General features: G+C 34.5%; 1 protein-coding gene across 2 annotated transcripts in view; it reads left to right on the top strand.

The window, feature by feature from the left end:
- Positions 1-19442, top strand: part of LOC308551618 (charged multivesicular body protein 1B2) — a 36640-nt gene extending 17198 nt beyond the window's left edge. The window contains exons 2-9 of one of the 2 annotated variants that reach the window (XM_081126309.1): positions 6454-6551; positions 8565-8711; positions 9525-9593; positions 9669-9776; positions 13609-13652; positions 16672-16744; positions 17165-17250; positions 18448-19442. In XM_081126309.1, the coding sequence (XP_080982435.1) occupies positions 6454-6551; positions 8565-8711; positions 9525-9593; positions 9669-9776; positions 13609-13652; positions 16672-16744; positions 17165-17209 (584 nt within the window). In that variant the 3' untranslated portion in view covers positions 17210-17250; positions 18448-19442. Of the gene's footprint in view, positions 1-6453; positions 6552-8564; positions 8712-9524; positions 9594-9668; positions 9777-13608; positions 13653-16671; positions 16745-17164 lie in introns of both variants that reach the window. The other variant, XM_081126308.1, reaches the window with a different exon arrangement.
- Positions 19443-22352: the final 2910 nt, after the last annotated feature.

Here is a 22352-nt window from a genome sequence, read left to right on the forward strand (position 1 = left end):
GTGTGAACAATTTAAACAATAACCATTTCATATAATGGATAATTGAGAAAATTGCCATACACAGGGAAACAGATTTTGATTTGAGTTGCAATTTGTTTTAATATTCAAATCAGAATTATACTTCTGTATACTTAAAATGCCAATAGGGCACATACGCCATATATTGCATTATATCTTGGTTGCTTTGGGAATCATCTTATAATCACACAATATTTCTACAGTGAAATATGATAAATTAAAGACTATGTATAACTTGTTAGTTGAGATCAGGATTTGTCATCATATTTTTCAAGTCAGGTTTTGTTTTGCTACCAAATACTATGTATAACTTTCAGTTTTTAGAACTTTTTGAATTTTGGAATTGTGGATAAGTGATCATGGAGATAGATAAACAGATAGGAAGGGAGGAAGGAAAGAAAGAAGGAGCAACAGATGCATTTCAGCATATACCTATATATTTATAAGGCTATATATGTATATCGTAAGACTCAAATAGAGATCCATGATCTCTTTTTTTTTTTTTTTTAATATATCTTTATTGATTTCAGAGAGAGGAAAGGAGAGGGAGAGAGAGAGAGATAGAAACATCAATGATGACAGAGTCATTGATCGAGCCCACAACCCGGGCATGTGCCCTGACCGGGAATCGAACCCCGATCGCCTGGATCCCGGTCGACGCTCAACCGCTGAGCCACGCCCGGCTGGGCGAGATCCATGATCTCTTATCATGTTGCTTATGATAGCAACAGAGACATTACAGTATTTCAACTATTCCTGCAGAAGAGTATACTGAATCAGTATTTTATAAACCTAGATGTTCATGAAAATCACCTGGAAAACTTTTAAAAACTACAGATTTCTGATTCCCATGCCATATCTACCAAATTGTACATTCCAGAGGTTAGGTTCAGAACTCTACTTTTTTTTAAAGAGTGTTATTGATAATTATTATATTGCTCATCTGTGATGAGATTTCAAGATCAAGTCAAAATGGGAAAACTAAAACAGGACAGTTGTAAAAAGCATTTTCCAAAGCTAAATGTAATTTTGAAATTCAGTTTTAAAAGCTGTCCTTTATTCTGTGTCTATTAAATTAAGCTTCTTAATAGGGCATTTTCTAACTTTTATATTCTTAGTTTTGTCAGTTACTAGAGAGTTTTGTTAAAATCTTCCAAGCTTGATAATTTCCTCTTTGTCAGTTTTATATATGTATGTACAAAGATACTTGGAGGCTATATAGAGGTACATGGACATTTAGAATTATTTAAACAACTTGTAAATATACTTTTTATCATTTTTTAAATTTAATTTTTTCCATCACCATTTATCCCATCTATGCCCTCTTCCACCTCCCCCCATTCTCCTCCCTCCTGCAATCACCACGCTGTTGTCCATGTCCATGATTTTTTTTGTCTTTTCTTTTTGGTTCACCCTTCCCTCCAACGCTTCTCTACCAATCAGAGCTGTCTGCCTGCTCTTTATCTATGAGTCTGTCTCTATTTTGCTTGGTAGTTCAGTTTTTATAGTAAACCCTGCTTTTTAAAAATTTCAAACACTACTTTAGGTAGTCCATTTTGATTGATACTAAAACATATACACCAGCATTTTAGGTTAATATTTGTCTGTTACAACTTTTTCTGTCTTTTTACATCCAACCTTGTCTTCTTGATGTTTTCAAGTCCTGTTTCCCAGGTACGTGCCCTTGAACGGGAATTTAACCTGTGACCCTTCAGTGCGTGGGGCAACAAGCTAACCATTGAGCCACACCTGCTAAGGCAAGAGTAGGGATTCTTGATTTAAGTTTAATGAGAGTATTAGGAGTTGCCAGAAATCTAAATCCTGTATTTCCCCTAGGTGCAATTAATTCATACTCACTAATTCACTGTTTGCAGTGGCTTCATGAAACAACCATGATAATGTGAATCCATTATACATCCTTCGAAAGTTACCTTAGTGGTTTTTTTTTTAATTAAATTTATTGGAGTGACATTAAAATTTTATAGGTTTCAAGTGTACAGTTCTATAGTATATCATGTGTATATTGCATTGTGTTCCCACCACCCAAATGCAAATCTTTTGTCACCATATATTTGACTCCCATTACCCTTTTCTACTCCACCCTCTCTTCCCTCTGGTAACCACCATAGTGTTATCTGTGCCTGAGTTTTTGTTTTTCGTTTTTGTTCATTTGTTGCTTTCAGTTTTTTATCCCCCTTTGTTTGAAAATTCTGCTCAATTTGATTTTTGTAAGTAACCTGAATTTTCACTATGGTTCCTTTAAAGTTATTTTAGTCTTTGGTATTCTGAGGTTTATTTGATGTATTTAAGTGCGGATTTTTAAAAATTTATCTTTATTGTTGAAAGTATTAGAGATGTCCTCCCTTTTCCCCCCATTGACCACCTCCTCACTCCTGCCCCCTCCGAAGGCCTTCACTGCACTATTGTCTGGGTCCACAGGTTATGCATATATGCAAATAAGTTCTTTGGTTAATCTCTTCCGCCCCCGCCCCTTCCCTCTGAGATTCATCTGTCTGTTGCATGTTTCCATGTCTCTGGATCTATTTTGTTTGTCAGTTTATTTTGTTCATTAGATTCCACATGTAAGTGAGATCATGTGATATTTGTCTTTCTCTGTCTGGCTTATTTTGCTTAGCATAATAATTTCCAGGTCCCTCCATGTTGTCTCAAAGGGACAAAAAAGAGATCCTTTTTTTACAGGTGCATTGTATTCCATTGCGTAAATGTACAGCAGCTTTTTTATTCGCTCATCTGATAGGCACTTGAGCTGTTTCCAGTGCGGATTTATTTTTATTCATCGTGCTTGGGATTTTTTCGGGGGGGGGGGGGGGGGGGGGGGGGGGGGGGAGTGGCGGTGAAATGCTTCCTGAATCTAAAGTCCCCTCATCTGTTATGAAAGACTCAGACATTATCTCACTGAATATAACCTTTCACACACTGTTTATTATGTCTTCATGTGATTCCTAATATTAGACCTTTTTCTGTTTTCTCATTTTCTCTTTAATATAATCTTATTTTTTCACTCTAACCTCAAGTCAGATCTATATTCAGTGTGCTAATTTTCTCTCCAGTTTTATCTAGTTTTCTTTTATCTCCTTTGCTCAACCCCCAGCTGTGAACCAAGGCCCATAATGACAGTTAATCTTGTCATCTCCTTTACTAGGCTCATAAGACTGTTTTGTATCCCACCCTTATGCTAATGTATCCTTCAGGAGTTCTAGCTTTGTTCGGAAAGTTCAGTTCTAGCACCTCATCTTGTGTGGGCCCAATAGAAGACTTTGGTTTCAGGGCCTTCAGTGCTTACCTAGTACTGATGTGTCACTTTTCTTTTTTGATTCTGTTTCCTGAGGATTTTCCTTCCTATTTTGTAAGCTAAGTTCTGTATTTAAAAGGCCATTGTTGTAGTTTATCCAGTATTTCAGGGGTTTTTCTAAATCTCTAGGCTTACGTATTTATGGGAGTGGTTCATGTTTTCTTAGAATGAAGGAGAAAAAAAGCTTTTGATACTAAATGGACTTTTGTAATGGATCTTTTTTTTTTTTGACAGTATTTTATACCATGATCAATCTTATCTATTAATGTTAAATAATTCAGCAGTCAGTCCTCAGTATTTGCGGCTTATAGTAATTTTCAAGTTTAAGGGAGTTGAAATTATTCTTTAGAAACAACGAAGAATATATTAATTACAGAAATTCATCTAAAATAATTTGCTTCTTTTTTTTTTATATATATATCTTTATTGATTTCAGAGAGAGGGCAGCAGAGGGAGAGAGAGATAGAAACACCAATGATGAGAGAGTCATTGGGGATCGAGCCCGCAACCCGGGCATGTGCCCTGACTGGGAATCGAACCTCGATCTCCTGGATCCTAGGTCGATGCTTAACCGCTGAGCCACGCCTGGCCGGGCATAAAATAAATTTTCTTAATTCAGTGTTTATAGTGACTTGTTCTACAGAGACAGTGATTCTATTTGGAGGATGCTTTGGGAAATGAAAAATTAATTTATTTTCCTTTTATTGCCATGTGTATTAGTGATTCAGATTCTCAACAGGGTTTAATTTTGCCCCCCCCCCCAGTAACCTTTGACAATGTCTGTAGACATTTTTATTGTTCCAGCTGCAGGGTAGGGTGCTTGTGTCATCTAGAGGATAAAAGACAGGGATACTCATAAACTTCTGGAGTTCACAGAACAGCCCTACAACAAAATATTTTCTGACCCAAAATATCAGTAGTGTTTAGGTTGAGAAACCCTATTTATAAAAGGAGCTATAACTTTCAGTCATCTAGCTAAAATTGATAAATCTTGTAAAGTATATTTTCCATTAAAATTACCCAGAAATTCATGCATATATACTTATTTTTTCTTGATGAAAAATACAAAGTAGCAAAGTTATCCCTCTTATTATCCATAAATAAGGTGTTAAATTAGAAACATGAAGCCATTGAGAGATGAACAATGTAGCTTAATTTATGACTTATCTTTGGTGAATAAAAACTAAAATAATTCTTGTTTTCTGATAGTGATATAATCAATACAGAAGCGAGCCCTTTAAGTTATTTACTACATGTGTACCTTTCAAAAACTTTTATAAATTTCCTGAAGAAATACAGAATCAAAATTAGAAAGAAAGTTGATTTTACCATTTTTATAAAGGGCAGAAAAACACAGAAACTTCCTAACTAGTGATGTAATCATGACACAAACCAGTTGTTTTTTCATATTCATGTGCATGTACTCTGTTTTAGAACCTCTGAATATCAGTACTCTTCCAGGGCTTTTTTCCCCTCTGCATGTACAGCTTTGGATGGTTTGAGCTCCCTGGAGGCTAACGAATGTGATTAATAGTGTAAAAGTCCAAGAAAAATAGTTCTTGTACAAAGTAGGCCTATAATTACTTGCCTTATAGCTTCTAGAACTATTTTTCATATTTTTTTCTGTGTCATGAAAATGAAAGATTTATGATTTGGCTTATTGAGGTCATTGAACAGAGCACTTTTCTTCCCATAGTTATTATTATTATTTCAATTTATCTTTATTGTTGAAAGAATTACAAATGTCCCTTTTTCCCCCCCATTGACCCTTTCTACCCCATACCCACCTCCCACCCCAGGCCTTCACCACACTATTGTCTGTGTCCATGGGATATGCATTATTATTTTTAATATGTTTTTATTGATTTGTTTTAGAGAGAGAGGAAGGAAGAGGGATAGAGAGATAGAAACATTGATGAGAGAGAAACATCATTGATTGGCTGCCACCTGCACACCTCCCACTAGGGATCGAGCCCTCAACCCGGGCATGTGACCTGACCAGAAATCAAACCCTGACCGATTGGTTCCTGGGTTGACACTCAACCACTGAGCCACACCCGGTTGGGCCCCATTGTTATTTTTTTAATTTAAATTTTTAATCTTAAAATAGTTCTAGACTTAAAATTGCAAAAATAATGCAGAGTTATGGTATTCCCTTTACCAAGCTTCTAATGTTAATATCTTACAAAACCATAGTATAATTATCAAGAAAGAGAAATCAACATCACTACAATATTATTAACTACAGCTCTTACTTGAATTTCACCAGTTTTTCCACTAATGTCCTTTTTCTGTTCCACAGCCTGATGCAGGATCCCACATTCCATTTAGTCAGCCTGTTACCTTAGTCTTTGCCATTCTGTGCCAGTTCTTCAGTCTTTCTTTGCTTTTCATGAACTTTAACTTGAGAGTGCACTGGTCAGTTATGTCATAGAATATGTCTTAGTTCACGATTGTCTGATGTTTTCTCTTGAGTAGATAAAGGTTTTGTTTTTGGCAACAACACCATAGAAGTGATGCTGTAATCTCAGTTCATCATTTTAGAAGGTAAATGATGTTGAAATGTTTTGCCTCTAGTGATTTTATCCTAGGTAAAGTTTGTGTCTATCAGGTTTCTCTACTATAGAGTTACTATTTTTATTATTATTTTTAATCCTCACCTGAGGATATTTTTTCCATTGCTTTTAAGAGAGAGAGACAGAGAGAGAGAGAGAGAGAGAGAGAGAGATGGATGGACATCAGTGTGAGAGAGACATCATTTGGTTGTCTCCCCCCCTGCCCTGACTGGGGCTGGGGATCCAACCTGCAACCCGGGTACCTGCCCTTTGTCGAAAATCGAATCCAGGACCCTTTAGTCCATGGGCCAACGCTCTAACCACTGAGCCAAACCAGCCAGGGCTAAAGTTGCTATTTTTAATAAATATTTTCTTGCTGTTAATGTAATGAAGTTTTTAAATAGAAGATGTGGAATAGATAAAGGTTTTTCTGTTTTCTTAAATACTGTGTGAATAGTTGGTTTAAATAGCATAATCTTATTTGATAAGTTTATAAATTTAACGTCTTGTTTGCAGTTAGTTATTGGGAAATGACTTTTTTTGAATAGCCTTAACATATATTTACAGAACACCTATTTAACTTGAAGTTTGCTGCAAAAGAGCTTAATCGGAATGCCAAGAAATGTGATAAAGAAGAAAAGGCTGAAAAAGCCAAGATTAAAAAGGTAAGCTATTTTAATATTTTTATCTTTTTTAAAACTCATGACGTGAACACAATCAATCATGGAAGAGTGGACGTTTCAGTTTATTTTACATTGAAGAAAGGTTACTGGCTTAGAGAAAGATGTATCACATGATCTCACTTATATGTGGAATCTAATGAACACAATAAACTGATGAATAAAATAGAACCAGAGACATGGAAACGTGGAACAGACTGAGGAATCTCTGGGGGAAGAGATTAACTGAAGAACTTATATGCATATATGCATTACCCATGAACGCAGACAGTAGGGTGGTGAAGGCCTGGAGCAGGGTGGAAACTGGGGGGGGGGGGCAAGGGGAAAAAATGTGGGGGACATTTGTAATACTCTCAACAATAACAATAAAGATAAAGATTACTGGTTTTAGCATTCCAAACCATATACATATATATGTTTAAATAAATTATTTATTATCTGACAGTTAATAAAGGCTCCTTTTTGTTTATTAATACTTGTATGTTCAAGTATGGCTCGCATTCAGAGTATAACTTTTCTGTTGACTATGTCTAAAGATTGCCCTTTGATTTGTAGCCCAAACTACTTTTACTTAGAAGTATAAAGCTTATATATAAGAATAATATTTAATGTTTTTTGGCTCATTTAAATTTTTATAGTCTCTGAAGTTTTATATCTAAACAGTGCTTTGCATTAATGTGTATTGTGCTTTTGTATTTCCTAGGAGGGTGAACAGGATCAGCTTATAGCTGTGATGTATTTTACACTAAAGGGATAAAAGCAAAATCAACAAAAAAGCCATAAAAAAAGAAGGAAATCCTTCCATTTGTAATAGTGTGGATAGATCTTGAGGGCATTATGCTAAGGGAAAATAAATCAAACAGATAAAGGCAAATACATGTGATCTCACTATGTGTAATCTTAAAAACAACTCATAGATAAAGAGAACAGATTGGTGGTATCCAGAGGAGGGGGATGGGGGTGAGTGAAAATGGGAGAAAGTAGTCAAAAGATACAAACTTTTGGTTATAAAATAATTAAGTCCCGGGGATGGACTGTGCAATGTGGTGACTGTAGTTAATAATACTGTATTGTATATATGAAAGTTAAGAGAATAGATCTTAAAAGTTCACATTATAAGAAAAAAATTATAACTGTGTATGGTGATGGATGTTGAATAGGAAAAAAACTTGGAAAGTGTGAAGTTTCATGTACTGGTATCTTTATTACATTGCTCTTTATATTATTGAAGACTTGGAAATAAACTAAATTCCCAGCATTAAGGGATCTTTTTTTAAAAAAATTTATTAAATTTATTGGGGTGGCATTGGTTAATAGGATCATATAGGTTTCAAGTGTACATTTCTTTGACACAAGATCTGTATATTGCACTGTGTGCCCACCAGGATCTTAATCGATGCATATTCTCAAATTTCTGTTACTGCTGTACCTTCTCCATTTTGCTGCTTTGCAGGTCCATGTGAGCTATTTAATATTTTCTTCTAAATTGGCTTTTGCTATTAGAGCAAGAAAAGCTTAAGTCTGTGTTATATTTATTTCAAATAATACATTTAAATAAATGCATAATTAAGGTGAAGATGCTTGTCTGTGTAACATTCAAAGTCATTTTATGTACTCTCTGTAGTGTTTGTACCAGTCATGAGGAAAGCCCTGGTTAGTGGCACTTGCATACTACCAGCCTTTAGAAATGATGATGTAGTTATATATTTGACTTAAAAAGATGTTTCTTTTTAAATTAGGTGAGAAAACAGTATGCTTTATGCATTTAATTTGTAATAAATTGATATTGTAATCTATAGGCTTATGTACTTGGAATACCATACACTAAAATATTAACAGTGGTAATGGCTCAATGATGGGATTATGGGGAATTTTTAAAAATAGGTTAATTTGGGGTTGTTTTCCTCTTTTTAAAATATCTTTTGTTCCCCTTTTTTGCCAATATTTACTGTTGCTCTTTGTTTTCACTACTATTTACTTTTGCTCTGTGTAAAACAGGCTATTCAGAAAGGGAATACAGAAGTTGCAAGAATACATGCTGAAAATGCAATCCGCCAGAAGAACCAAGCAATTAATTTCTTGAGAATGAGTGCTAGGGTTGATGCTGTGGCAGCCAGAGTTCAAACTGCAGTGACAATGGGCAAGGTAAGGTTTAATATCTCTAAAAATATCCTCATCTGAGGATATTTTTTCCATTGCTTTTAGAGAGAGTAGAAGGTGTGTGTGGGGGGAGAGAGAGAAACATCAATGTGAGAGAGACACATTAATTGGTTGCCTCCGGCACGTGCCCTGATGGGCCAGGGATTGAACCTGCAACCCAGCTACATGCCCTTGACTGGAAATTGAACCTGTGACCCTTAAGTGCATGGGCCGACACTCTAACCACTGAGCACACTGGCTAGGGCAACAGCAGGAACTCTTGATGTAAATTTAATGAGAGTATTAGGAATTGCCAGAAATCTAAATCCATTTCAAGGTGCTGTAGGGTGTTAATAAAGGCCTTTATGGGCAAGAGAGACATAGTCAGAGTGCTTAGTGAGGAAAATGATTTTGGCTGTGGCTTTTAAACTAAAGTCTATGAATTGTCTTTCAATGAAGAGTCAAAGACCAAAATACATATTGTACTTTTATTATTAAGAAAAAGGTAGCCCGGCCGGGCGTGGCTCAGCAGTTGAGCATCGACCTAGGATCCAGGCGATTGGGGTTCGATTCCTGGTCAGGGCACATGCCTGGGTTGCAGGCTCGATCAATGACTCTCTCATCATGAATGTTTCTATCTCTCTCTCTCCCTCTCCTTTCCTCTCTCTAAAATCAATAAAGATATATTTAAAAAGAAAAAAAAAAGAAAAAGGTAGACAAATTTTATAAGTTGATCTGTAAGTAATATATTTAAGAGACTACCTAAATTTTGAGATTACTTATAGCATGCTCAATCTTTTTTTTTCGTACTCCCAATAGGTAACCAAGTCCATGGCAGGTGTAGTTAAGTCTATGGATGCTACACTGAGGAGTATGAACCTTGAAAAGGTAAAAAAATTATTTTATGTTCAGATAGCATCTTTTCAGTGTAACTTTTTCTTATGACCATATTTCTTTTTACAGATTTCTGCCTTGATGGACAAATTTGAACACCAGTTTGAAACACTGGATGTTCAAACACAACAAATGGAAGACACAATGAGTAGCACTACAACCCTAACAACACCACAAGTAAGAATAGTTTCTTTACTTAGAATAACTTTTTAAAATTACCTGAGTTCAAAATATAGTGGCTTTGTGAGCCAAAATCATGTCTAGAATGTGAAGTAAACATGGGGTAGCCCCCAAATGCAAGTAGGAAGTTATGCTCTGCCCCTGGATTCCTGAGGACCTGTTGGAAGATGCCATTCCCTATCTTATTTTGAAGTTCTAAGAATTATACTAGGTCACATGTCTAGAGAGTTTGGTTCTACCTGGGTGCCAGTGTTCCTTACTGATGAAGGCATTTATCTAGAGGCTCACTGAGGCCAATAGGTATTGGGTATTGTCCTAAGCCTCAGCAAATTCATCTCATTGCAAATAATTTTTGCTTTCTTCCTACTCTTTAGGTTGTGTTATTTTTGCACAAGTCACAGGTGAACAAATAGTAAATTACAAGGTCAGTTATTTTTCAGAAAACTACGATGTTTTCTAAACCTGCAACTTAGAGATATGCTACAGAGAAAATTAAAATTTGAAAATATTTTGCATGTGACACGAGCCAGAAACAAAGTTTTGTGAAATTTAGATATTCACATAGAAGATTTGTTTTGTTATCACTCTTTTTGATCCCGGTTCCTATCACATGGTTAATCAAATGAAAAAGAACTTGGTACTACTACTTTGCTAATATGGAGAAAATGTAATTTACAGAATAGGAAGAAATTAACAATTGTCCATCAATATTTTAATGCCAGTGACTCTTTTTACAAAAAGGTAAATAATAAGAGAACAAGCTTATATTTAGGTTTTAGAGTAAAGAAAGAATTCATGTGTATGTTTATAGTGAGCATATATATTTAGCCATTACTTTTATACCTTCTCTAGAACCTTGATCCCCAAAATGTGGTTCAGGAATCAAGAACATTTGTATCATCTGGAAGCTTATTAGGAATTCAGAAATTTAGACCCCATCCACAGACGTACTGAATCAATCATTTTAACAAGATTCCCAGGTGAATTTTATGTACCGAGTTCGAGAAACACTGTCTTGGAGTTTCTGATTCTTATGCAAGCACCTTAGGTGATCCCCAGGTGATTATAAGCTGTTCAGATAGCATCTTTTCAGTATAAGTTTTTCTTATAACCACAAGTTTGTGAAACACAAATGAATTGGAATAATGACTTGAAATCAGGAACACTTGGATTTCACTCTACCACTAATTAACTTTGGGAGCTTAAGATATTTACTACCCTGGGCCTCAGTATATTTAGCTGTAAAATGTAGAGGTTGGATCCAATGATATTTAAATCCCTTTTACCTCTGAAAAATCTTCATTTATTCACCCAACATTTGCTGAACACCTTGTGCTTAAGGTATTGTGCTAGGTGCTGGGGATAGTCAAATATATACAAAACATTCTTCATAAAAACTCAATCAAAACTTACAACAGAAACAGAAGAATTTGGTTTAACACAGTTCCCAAATTTTCATGCCCTGCTAATGAGCAGGTAGAATTTAAATTGGCATATCCACTTTGGAAAAGCAATTGGTAATATCTACAGTCTGTTTTTAATGTAACAGCCAGAGTGATCCTGTTAAAACATGTCAGATCATGCCACTTTTCTGCTTAAAATCCTTTAGTGCCTCCACATCTCCCTAAAAATAAACGCCAAATCCCTTACAATGGCCTGTAATGCCCTATAGGATCTGCCTCTCTCTGCTTCTCTTACCTTATCTCCTGTCACTGCTTAGCACTCTGCTCAGCCACTTGGCCTTGTTAATTCTCAAACACACCAAGTACATTTCTGCCTCAGAGCTGTTCTCTTGCAGTTTCCTTTGCCAGAATATTCTTCCTCCATCTAGCAGATATCCTCATTGCTGACCCTGCCTCCTTCAGTTCTTTATCATTTTCTCAACGAGGTCTTCCTAACCATCCAACTTAAAAGTACATCAAGAGCACACCCACTATTCTGTATACTCCCTATAGCCCTGCTTTATTTTTCTTCATAGTACTTATCACCATTTAATATACCATACACTTTTTAAAACTTTTTATTTGCCCCCCCTTCATGTGCACACACTAGAATGTAAGTTTAAAGAAAGCAAGGATAGCCCTGGCTGGGTAGCTCAGTTGGTTAGAGCATTGTCCTGGTATGCCAAGGTTGTGTGTTCAATCTCTGGTCAGGGCACATACAAGAATCAACAACAAATCGATATTTCTCCCCCCCCACTTCTTTCTCCCCCTTCCTCTCTCTAAACATCAACTTTTTAAAAGGCAGGGATTTTTATTATTTTTGTGCACTGATGTATTCCTGGCACTTAAAATGATATCTGGCATAAAAAAGGTTCTCAGTATTTGTTGAGTAAATCAGAGTATATGAAAATATATGTAACTTGTAAGCTAATACTTCTACTTCCAAATTTATACACAAAGAAACCCCTATGTGTGTACAAAGATACTTATACATGAGAATGTTCATGGCACCATTGTCTATAATTGGAGGAAATTAGAGGAGGGGAATCTAAATGTCTAGAAATTAATGGGTAAGTGAAATTGAGTGTATTTCTATACTGTAGTATCATACAGGAGTGAACGTGAGTAAACTAGATCTGAACATAATTAGATCTTAACAAGGTTGAATAAAAAAAGCAAGTTGCAGAATAGTGTGCATGGTATAATACTATTAAGTAAATTTTGAAAACATAAATAATGCTATTTTAGATATAAAGTCAAGACAACAAAGTGTAAATACACATAAGTATTCAATCTATTATTTTCAGAACTTTTCCTGCATTTTGGGTCACCTCAATAAATTCAATAAAAAGGGAAAAAAATAAAAATTAAAAAGTTAATGAAAGAGAAACTAAGGCCCAACAGCAAGATTAGTGAGTTGCTTAAAAATCATACACCTTGTTAATGGTAGAGCTGGGGCTACATCTTAGAACTCCCACCAGTATCTCCAAAATATTTTTTAACAAGTTAAAAACTAGTTGTTTTGGATTAATAAGACTCTATTTCCTGAGAACTCCTGTACTGTAGTAAATATCTCAATATACTTATATTTTATTTATCTCTAAATATTTTAAAGAGTAATCCTGAATATCAAAGTTGTATTAACTAGCAGAAAGAACAATTATGATTAATATAAAATTCAAATCTATTACACTTCGAATACAAGCAAAGTGGTTTAGAAAGGAGCTTTATAAATTGGTTCACATTGTTAAAAAGAGCTACATTGCCCAGGTTTCAAATTATATGTGAATATCACTGCTAATATCTATATTTTTTGAGTATAAGTGCTTGGGGACTCAATTTTTAAATTTTATTTTATTTTTTCCATCACCATTTATCCCCTCCATGCCCTCTTTCACCTCCACACACCCCCTCCCCCCACAATCACCACACTGTTGTTCATGTCGAGTTCTCTCTTTTTTTCTTTTTTGCTCACTCCCTCCATTCCCCCCCCCAACACTCCCCCTCCCCTACCAGAGCTGTCTGCCTGCTCTCTGTGAGTCTGTCTCTGTTTTGCTTGGCAGTTCAGTTCATTAAATTCCACATATGAGTGAAATCATGTTGTACTTGTCTTTCTCTGATTGGCTTATTTCACTTAGCATAACTCCATTGCCATACATTGCTGATATTTTTAACATAACCTCATAGTTTAAGGCTTTGTTATTTAACATTACTCAGAAATAAATCTTTTTGAAGTCATTCAGCTCCCTCTGGTGGTAAAAAATATTTTTTAAAAATTTTCTTTTAAAAATTGTAGACCCGTTTCCCCTTTTAAAGCAAAACCAGGAACAGAAACCACCCAAACAATAATTGTCATTAAAATACAAATTCTCATATTCTTGTTCTAGAGCCAAGTGGATATGCTGCTTCAAGAAATGGCAGATGAAGCTGGGTAAGAAGTTATTCAGGGGATTTAGTTAATTTTGATTTAGTATCTGGAGGTCCTAAAATTATGTAATGTGGATAAAAATATTTGTCATTGCCACCAATGATCAGAGTTAGGTTTTTGGCCCTAGAAGTTAGTGTTGGAAGGGCCTTTGAAATGGCATCCATCTCTTTGCCATGCTCATAAAAATGTGACTTTGTTCAGATCATTCTATTATTTTCTTAAAAATCTCTGATGATACATTCATTTATGGTGTGATAAGAGATGGAGGAAGGTAATTGAGAAGCAGGAGTGTTTAAATATTTTCTCAATACCTTCTGTATTTATCAAATATAGCAAATGTTTGGATTCTTTTTATTAAAAGAGTCTTCCAAAAGAATTCTTCTGTGATTAGGCCACTAAGTGTTAAGCCCAGTTTGAGTCCTGCAAACTAAGTGATATGTGCAAAATGTCCAGGGGTTTTAAAAGATGGCAGCATTGCATCGTTGCAGGTAGTCATATATATATTTAAGTAAATAATTGACACCCTTTGTTGTACTGTTGTTAGAGATAGGGTATTTTTCAAACCCTTCGTGTTTGAGGGGAATGACTTGCCCATGATAATACCTGTGCTATAGAAGTCATGTTATATCAGTATTCTCTAGTATATTACAGTCTCCCATCTCGAACAGTTTGGTTCTCGACCAAATTGTTCATGGAAAAAAAGTCTCCATTGTCAAACAAAACTTTGAAACTTCGGTTCTCGAACTGATAAGCCTTCCATGCTGATACCTGTATGATCAGTCACATGTCTCTCAGGTGACAAACAAAGGAGAGAATGTGCAAGTAGCTAAACCTTGTGTTGTTAACGTCTCACGAAATTGTGCTGTGAATATTTTAATATTTTTTTGTTTTTGTTACTGCTTGTTATTATTAAATGTGCACAGTAAGTCATCATGGGTCCTAAGAAGGTTAGTGATAGCAGCAGCAAAGTGAAAAGGAAAGTTGTGAAAACAAGGTTAGAGCTTTAAAAAGAAATACTGTAATTGTAAAGTATGATCGAGGTGTTCACGTGTCTGCTCTGGCTACCTAGTATGACATGGCGAATTGGACGATTAGCACAATTTTAAAACATAAAGAAGCCATCAAGAGTGCTGATGTTGCTAAGGGTGTGAGAGTGCTTGAGAAAAACGATCACAGGCAATTGAGAAAGGTTAGAACGGAATCATTTGGGAGTCTGGAACGGATGAATTCAATTTATACTATTTCTAATGAGGAAAACAATGATTCACTTCTCAATGAAGAAATCACTTTTCAAACAGCTTTCTGGAACGAATGAAGTTCAAGAACCAAGGTTCCACTGTATTTAGTTTAAGAGACCATTGTAGGTAAAGAATAAAAATATATTTTCTCAAAATAAAGATTAAAATTGGGTGATATTGAAGTTTTTATACTTCATCCTCAAAGGTAGAGTAGTAGATTGGAATAGGGTTTATATACTCTATCCTTTTCTCCTGGAAAGGGAAGAATTGAAGACACCCAGAAAATAGAGTTGATGAATATTATTTTAGTGTCTAAGCTAATACCGGATTAGAATGAACAGTTAAGTTTATCAACTGTTTAGATAAGTAATGTATCAATAATGAATTAAAACCCAGGTTAATAAATCAGATTTTGCAATATTTGAGAACAGTCCTGGCGGTTAGGTTGTACACTGTTTTGCTTTGTTAGTATCTTGATGTAGCCCACATACCAACAGGGAAGATAGCAAGAAAGGTGATTTTTGTTAAATAGTTAAGAGACCAAAGCATTGTGTGTCAGAAGACATCATCTTAGTAATATGAAGCTAGTTTTTGTTCCTACCAAAAACAAAATAAGAAGATTGGGCTTGAAAGTACAGCAAAGGAGGTCTTGTAAAATGAATATTGCCACATTACAGCCTTGCTGACCCTCAGTGGAAATCAAGTTCAGTAATAATTTTTTGAGGAGATTTAGAGCAGGATTTCTCAACCTCAACACTATTGACATTTTGGGCTACATAATCCGAGGGGCTATCCAATGCATTGTAGTATGTTTAGCAGCATCTCTGGCCTCTGCCCATAAGATAATATCCCTACCCCATTGTGACAGTCAAAAATTCATCCAGACTTTGCCGAATGTTTCCGGGGATGAGGGGGATGTTGGGGGCCAAAATCAAGAGAAATTAGTTATGTCAGTAATGGATGTTGACTGGAGCAGTAGAAATAGATAGAATCACTAGAAATACTGATACCCATCCTTAAAGATATTTAAGTATCCGAATTCTGTTTGAGTTTATGATTCCCTCAACAAAATTTTAGCATAGCATATCTTTACTTTTATTGTTACTTAAAAGGTAACAATCTGTCTGTACACTCTCCTAATGACTTTTAAAGTTACTATATTCCTGTAGTGTTCTCACACTGAAGTTGGCATACACTGGTCTAGATATAGGCAGAAGGCTAGTTTATATCCTAGAGGAGTAGGTGCAATGTAGATTAAAATCACAGGCCTTGGAGGCAGAAAATCCTGGGTTCAAATCCCGTTTATCACTAGGGTGGATCTTGGGCAAGTGAACTTAATTTTTCTACGCTTCAGTTGTATGAAGTGGATGCAAGTAATGATTCCTGCTAAGGGTGGCTCAGGAGCTAGACACACTGAACTTGAAGTTAACTCAAATGTTAGATATGGATCCTGAGGCTACATTTATCTAAACTGTTTTATCTTTTTTTTGGCATATTAAACTTCCTTTATAATAGGAGTCATATAGTAACCTCAGTAAATTGAATATATTGTATGATTTTTATTTTGGTCTTTTGTTCAGATGACCAATCATTTTCCTACCTTTTATTAGCTTTTCTATTTACATTTTTAAAATTTAACCAGTTTTATTTTTATTTAAATTAAGGTAAAATGCTAGGTGGAATATTCAAATTTGCAATAATCCTATTTTATTACTTTTATAATTACATAAGGAGTAAAATGCCTATATTCACATTCATTTATGCTAATTATTTTTAAATTGTAGCCTTGATCTCAATATGGAACTACCACAGGGTCAGACAGGATCTGTCGGCACCAGTGTTGCTTCCACAGAACAGGTAGAAGTTGTGTTTTATCTTGATTAGTATGAACTTAAAGTGTGAATTAAATACATATTGTATAAATATTTATTTTTATATATATGTAAATGTATATACACTTTTTTTGTAAAGAGTACTTTCTACTATAATATGACATCATGAATTAGCAAACTATGATTAGCCTTTATTTCTCAATAATGGACATTTTCCATTTCCATCCACATTTCATTTAAAGATTGAATTTGCTCCCCTTCATAGTTTCTGCTTTATTTCGTTCTCCGTTTATTCTGGAATATTTAAAAAAGTATATTTTTACTGTTGGTTTTTGTGTGAATTTTTGAGACAATATTTTAATGTCATTTAAAATGTGAGCTATTTAAAATATTAGTGATTTATATTTGTCACAGCCTTCTGACTTTTAAAATTTTCCTTCTTCAGGATGAACTGTCACAGAGACTTGCTCGTCTACGTGATCAAGTGTAAAGAATTGGTGCTTTTTACTTCACCTGCTTCAGAAAAATTTCGTGTGTATATATAGATAAATTGCACTCCAGTTACAAAAGAATGCTTAAATGCTATTTATATTTAATGCTTTCTTTTGCCATCTTGTACTTTCTAATAATTCCAGAGGGTTTTCACCATGACATATTTTAGTTTTGTATATTATGTTGAAAAGCGTGAGGAACATTCTTTTTTGTAGATGACTTTGACCAAGCAAGCATTAGTTTGTTGTATATGATACATTTTCCTCAAAAATTGCATCAAAAATCTGGCAACAAAGTACTACAGAAGAAAGTACAGAATAAAGGTTTTGGTTTCTTTTTAATTCAAAGTTGTTTTGAATCTCTGCATTCACATGCGATGCATAAAAATAAAAGCAGGGAAAACATGTTTACTTAACATGCTTACATAACCCAAAATACCTCAGTTAGTGTCATATGATGGGCAATGCTATTTTTTTTTAATACATTTTTTTATCTTTAGAGAGAGAAGGGAGAGGGAGAGAGAAACATTGATGTGAGAGTGAAACATCCATCAGTTGCCTCCTGCATGCGCCCTGACCTGGAATCAAACCAGCAACCTTTCTGTGCATGGGAGAACATCCAGCCAAGCCACACCAGCCAGCGTGACAATGCTGTTTTTTTGTTTTATGTTTTGTGTTGTTTTTGCTGTTCAAGCACAAATGCAGTTGACTTTTATTTTTGTGTTCACCAGCTTTTAAATTTAGGTTATTATTGCAATTTTTACCCAGTAATTTAATGACTATTATTTGAATTCCTGAAATTTAAAAAAATTTTCATTGATAATTTTCCAATATAACTAGAAAAAATATACAACATTAAATTAAAGAAATTAAGGTTTGCTCAGTTTTTAAATTTTTTCTTTGCTAAATCACTATTGTTAAGACTCAGAGAAATTTAACCTTTCATACTTTCAAATGAAATTGAAACACATTTTAAATGATTCTCCTATTTCTACTCTACCCTTAGTACACTGTATTTAAAAGATTAATTCACATGGCTTTAATATCATTTACATTTTCCATAGGATTACTGATTGCTTTTTGAAAATCTTAGCCTACATTTTAAAAACAGCCAACAAACAATAACAAAGAAAACAAAATTGAATCTATTCAAGTTACAGCTACCATAAGCCCTGGTCAAATGTATTTTTCCTTTTATCTTAAACATTTTTTAAATATGTCTTTTTATTGATTTCAGAGAGAGGAAGGGAGAGAAAGAGACATTGATGATGAGAGAATCATTGATCGGCTTCCTCCTACACAACTCTCACTGGGGATTGAGCCTGCAACCCAGGCATGTGCCCTGACTGGGAACCGAACCGTCACCTCCTGGTTCATATGTCGATGCTCAATCACTGAGCCATGCTGGCTGGACTGTTCTTTTATCTTAAGCAAAAACTCTTCAATAACTGGGAAAAATGAAGTAGAAATAAATGTTAGAGTAAAATCTTTTGCCTAGCCATGTGAATAACTTCCAGAGCAATGGAAGTTGGGTGTACAACATAGGGGGTGGGGGACACAGAAAAGTCCTATGGTCAAAAAAAGATTTTGGGGAAAAGCATTTCCATTAGTTCAATTTCCATATTAGAAAATCCATTGTTAAGTCATGAAGGCATTCAAAGTGCAATTATGGAGACTTTTTTGCTAAGTATTCACCATTCATATATGTTTCCTATTGTAAATGAGAGTGTGTATAAATGAAGATTATTTTTACTGGTTAATGAAATGAGAAGTTACTCTTTTGCTAAGTTTCAGTTAAACTTACTTAACTTTCTTGGTACTTGACTATATGGTATGACCTCAGTGTGGTAATCTTTCATTTTGTTTATAATTGATGTTTTATCATTTTTACTGAAAGGGTAAGTTGTTTATATTGGAACATCCTAGGGAGGCATAGATTATTACTGACTAAAATTGCTATGAAATAAGAGTTATCTCATTTTCCATTGGTGGGATTTGTAGCTTTTGTTCTTTTAAATTTAATAAAAATTGTTCGTCGTGAATATGGCTTACCTAAATCTAGAAATATACATGGTTCTGACCTAAAAATAAATATTCATAGTTTTGTTTAACAGCCATATCAGATTTGTTTTTTAAAAACATTGTTCTTTGATTGACACCGAGTTTTACTTTTGGATTTATTGATTACCTTGCAAATATAATAAAAATTTTTTTTTGCAATTTGTTCTTAGAGCCGCGCAACCTGTGAACTCTTACCTCGTTAGTATAAATTGCATTTTTAGTTTGATAAGTGATTTAATAATTGAAAAGTAACACATGCCAGATTATACTATCTTGTATACTCTCTTGAAAGATGGACATCATAGCACCTTTCATTTACCTTCAGTTTTATCAGTCTAATTTTCTCCTGATTTTTTTCTAAGTATTTGATTATATCATTTGAAAGAATATATAAGGTCAAATGCTCAGAAACATTTTACTGCACTTTCACCATATAGACCATGTGCATATTATTTAAAGAGGTCTTAAAAAGTGCCCTTGACAAAACTAATATCCCTGATCCTATTCTTGATGCCTAATTTTTTTTACCTTCCTATGAACCAACCTAGATAAGCATTATGGGCTTTATTATTTTATCTGGTTAATTTATTACCAGTCATTGCTACAGAAAGGAAACAGGAACAGGAGATAGAACAGGTAAATTATGATAAGAGGTGAGTTTTCTTTATAATTTAGAAAGTTATGGGAATGGAACCTCTGACCAGACAATCTAAAGAGAATCTAAGTGTAGTATATCTATAAAGAAAATAAGAACACAATGATTGATAGGATGCCAAAGACAAACTTAGCCTAATTTTTTATGGATTTACTGAAGTTGATACATAAGAGCTCCAAGATAGTCTTAAATTGGCTCTAGTGTAGATGGTGGAGGAAAAAAGCCCTGAATCCAGTCTATAGTGATTGATGTGGGTTTCTAGCTGTGGCTCTGATATTAACTTCTAATTTGGATAATTCTCTTAACCCATTCTGGGCCTTGATTCCCTTTCTACAGATATTTTCAGAGTACAATAGGTCCTTATTTAAAGTCATAAATACTTTCTGCAGCTTTAAGTGAAACAACATATAATGAAACCTGTTTTACTGTAGGCCAGTGATTTTCAACTGGTGTGCCACAAGAATTTTTAAAACATGCAATACCTGACTATTTAGTCAAGGGCATTGACTGCTTTTCCCTTAGATTGTCAAATGAAAAATAACAGCTGACACTACTAGAGCCATCCGGTGTGAATGACTTAAAACTATACCTATTTTTTTGTTGTTGTTGTTAGAATGGCAAAAATATATTTTTTGGTATTGCTGCAGAATTTTAGTAATTAGTTTATGTGTGCCCTGAGATGAAAAAGGTTGAAAATCACTGATATAGGCCAATTGATATAAACAGGAGTTAAATTCTTATGGCACTGCATCAATATTATAATAAAACAAAACATCATTCGATGACCTGTTGTATATTGGTTGTATAAATTGAAATGAGTTGTAGTGTAGTACATTCCCTTTATTCTTCTCTGTTTTCTACTATCCCCCCAAAAGAATTCCAAATGCCTTATTAAGGTGTTAATGGGTCTTAGAATCTTTTGTCTCAGGAGACCTAGAGAACATCTAGTTCACTCTACCACCCATTTTACAGAAGAGGAGATCAGAGGTTTAGATCCACTATATTTGTTGACCATCTGTTGTGTGTGAAGAATGGTTCTGGGTACTTTGATATACTGTAGTTTATTTAATCCTCAAAAGAATCGTGTGAACTGGTGGATTATTGTTATCCCAATTTTTAGAGAAAAGGATGTGTTGATTGAGTAAATTGCCAAGATTTATGGAGTTGCTAAAAATCAGAGCTAGGATTTTATTACAAATACATCTGACTTCAAATCCAGTGCTCACGGCACTGTACTACACCTGGATTCTAACTGGAATTACAAAACAGGTCTTCTTATACCTCATCCACATTTTATCCCCACTGTGTAATTTTCTGATTCTATTGCCGAGACAGATGGTGAAAGATAATAATCAATTCTTGACTAGGGGTAGTTCATCTCAAGACAAACAGGTGTTTAGCAGAGTGTTCTTAGGAAAGGATTGGTTCTTTTTTCCTGAGCCATCTGAGCTATCAGAAAAAAACATGACTTTCTTCCAAAAGTTAACAAATGGAATTAATTTGTTACAAAGTCAGCTAAGTTGTATTCATAATAAAGCTTTTCATTTTCCACACTGGAAAAGTTTCCAAGCAAAAAGATAAATTGGTAAAAATCATTAGACTGAAATTGCAAAAATAAAATCTATCCAACTGACTGATGATATTGTATATATTCTTGTAAATACACTACTTTCCTATGTAGTAGCAGGTACAAAGTTTTTGAAAATGCCTTACTTCAAATAAATGACTAATGTGCCTGTGGTACTTATTAAGTATATGTTTACCACTCACTCATGAGTTATTTGTCTGCCAGATAGCTAAAATCCTTCCAACCTTCAGTTAGAAAAGTCCAAGTAGAACACTAAAGGAAAATTTATGCCTACTAAAATAAATTACTTGTTCTGTTTTATGTTTGTTCTCAAATTTAGAAAGGAAAGGAAAAAAGTCTTCATTTTATATGTCACTTGATCATTAAAATGAAGTTGGGTCCCATGTTCCAAATGAAAGATTATAAAATGAACTCTGTGTTTATTTCTTAGAAACCTTACTTAAACTTGATCATGCCAGCAATTGACATATTTAGCTTTTGCTTTATAAAAATGACATGAAATCATTGGGAGGAAAAAAGATTAAAATTTTTGGAAAACAACATCACACAGTGATTTTATGTCACTTCCATAAAGGGGTTTTGTTGTTGAAGTAATGCAATAATTAACAAGGCCTTTCTATATGGACTTTTGATCATTTCTTTTTTAGATTCAGTCAAACATAAAGTCTAAGAGTTATTGAGATTAAATGAATGATGTAACGGGAGAGTGAGATCACCAACATGGAAACAGGTTGCCCCTGACTTTGTGCGCCCTCAGAAGAATAACAACTATTCAAGAATAAGACACCACTGAGAAAATTCTAGAACATGGGCGTGAAGCTGAAGCACCCCTCCACCC

Source organism: Miniopterus schreibersii, assembly GCF_964146895.1.
Source record: "Miniopterus schreibersii genome assembly, chromosome: X".
In the NCBI taxonomy this organism is placed as follows: Eukaryota; Metazoa; Chordata; class Mammalia; order Chiroptera; family Miniopteridae; genus Miniopterus; species Miniopterus schreibersii.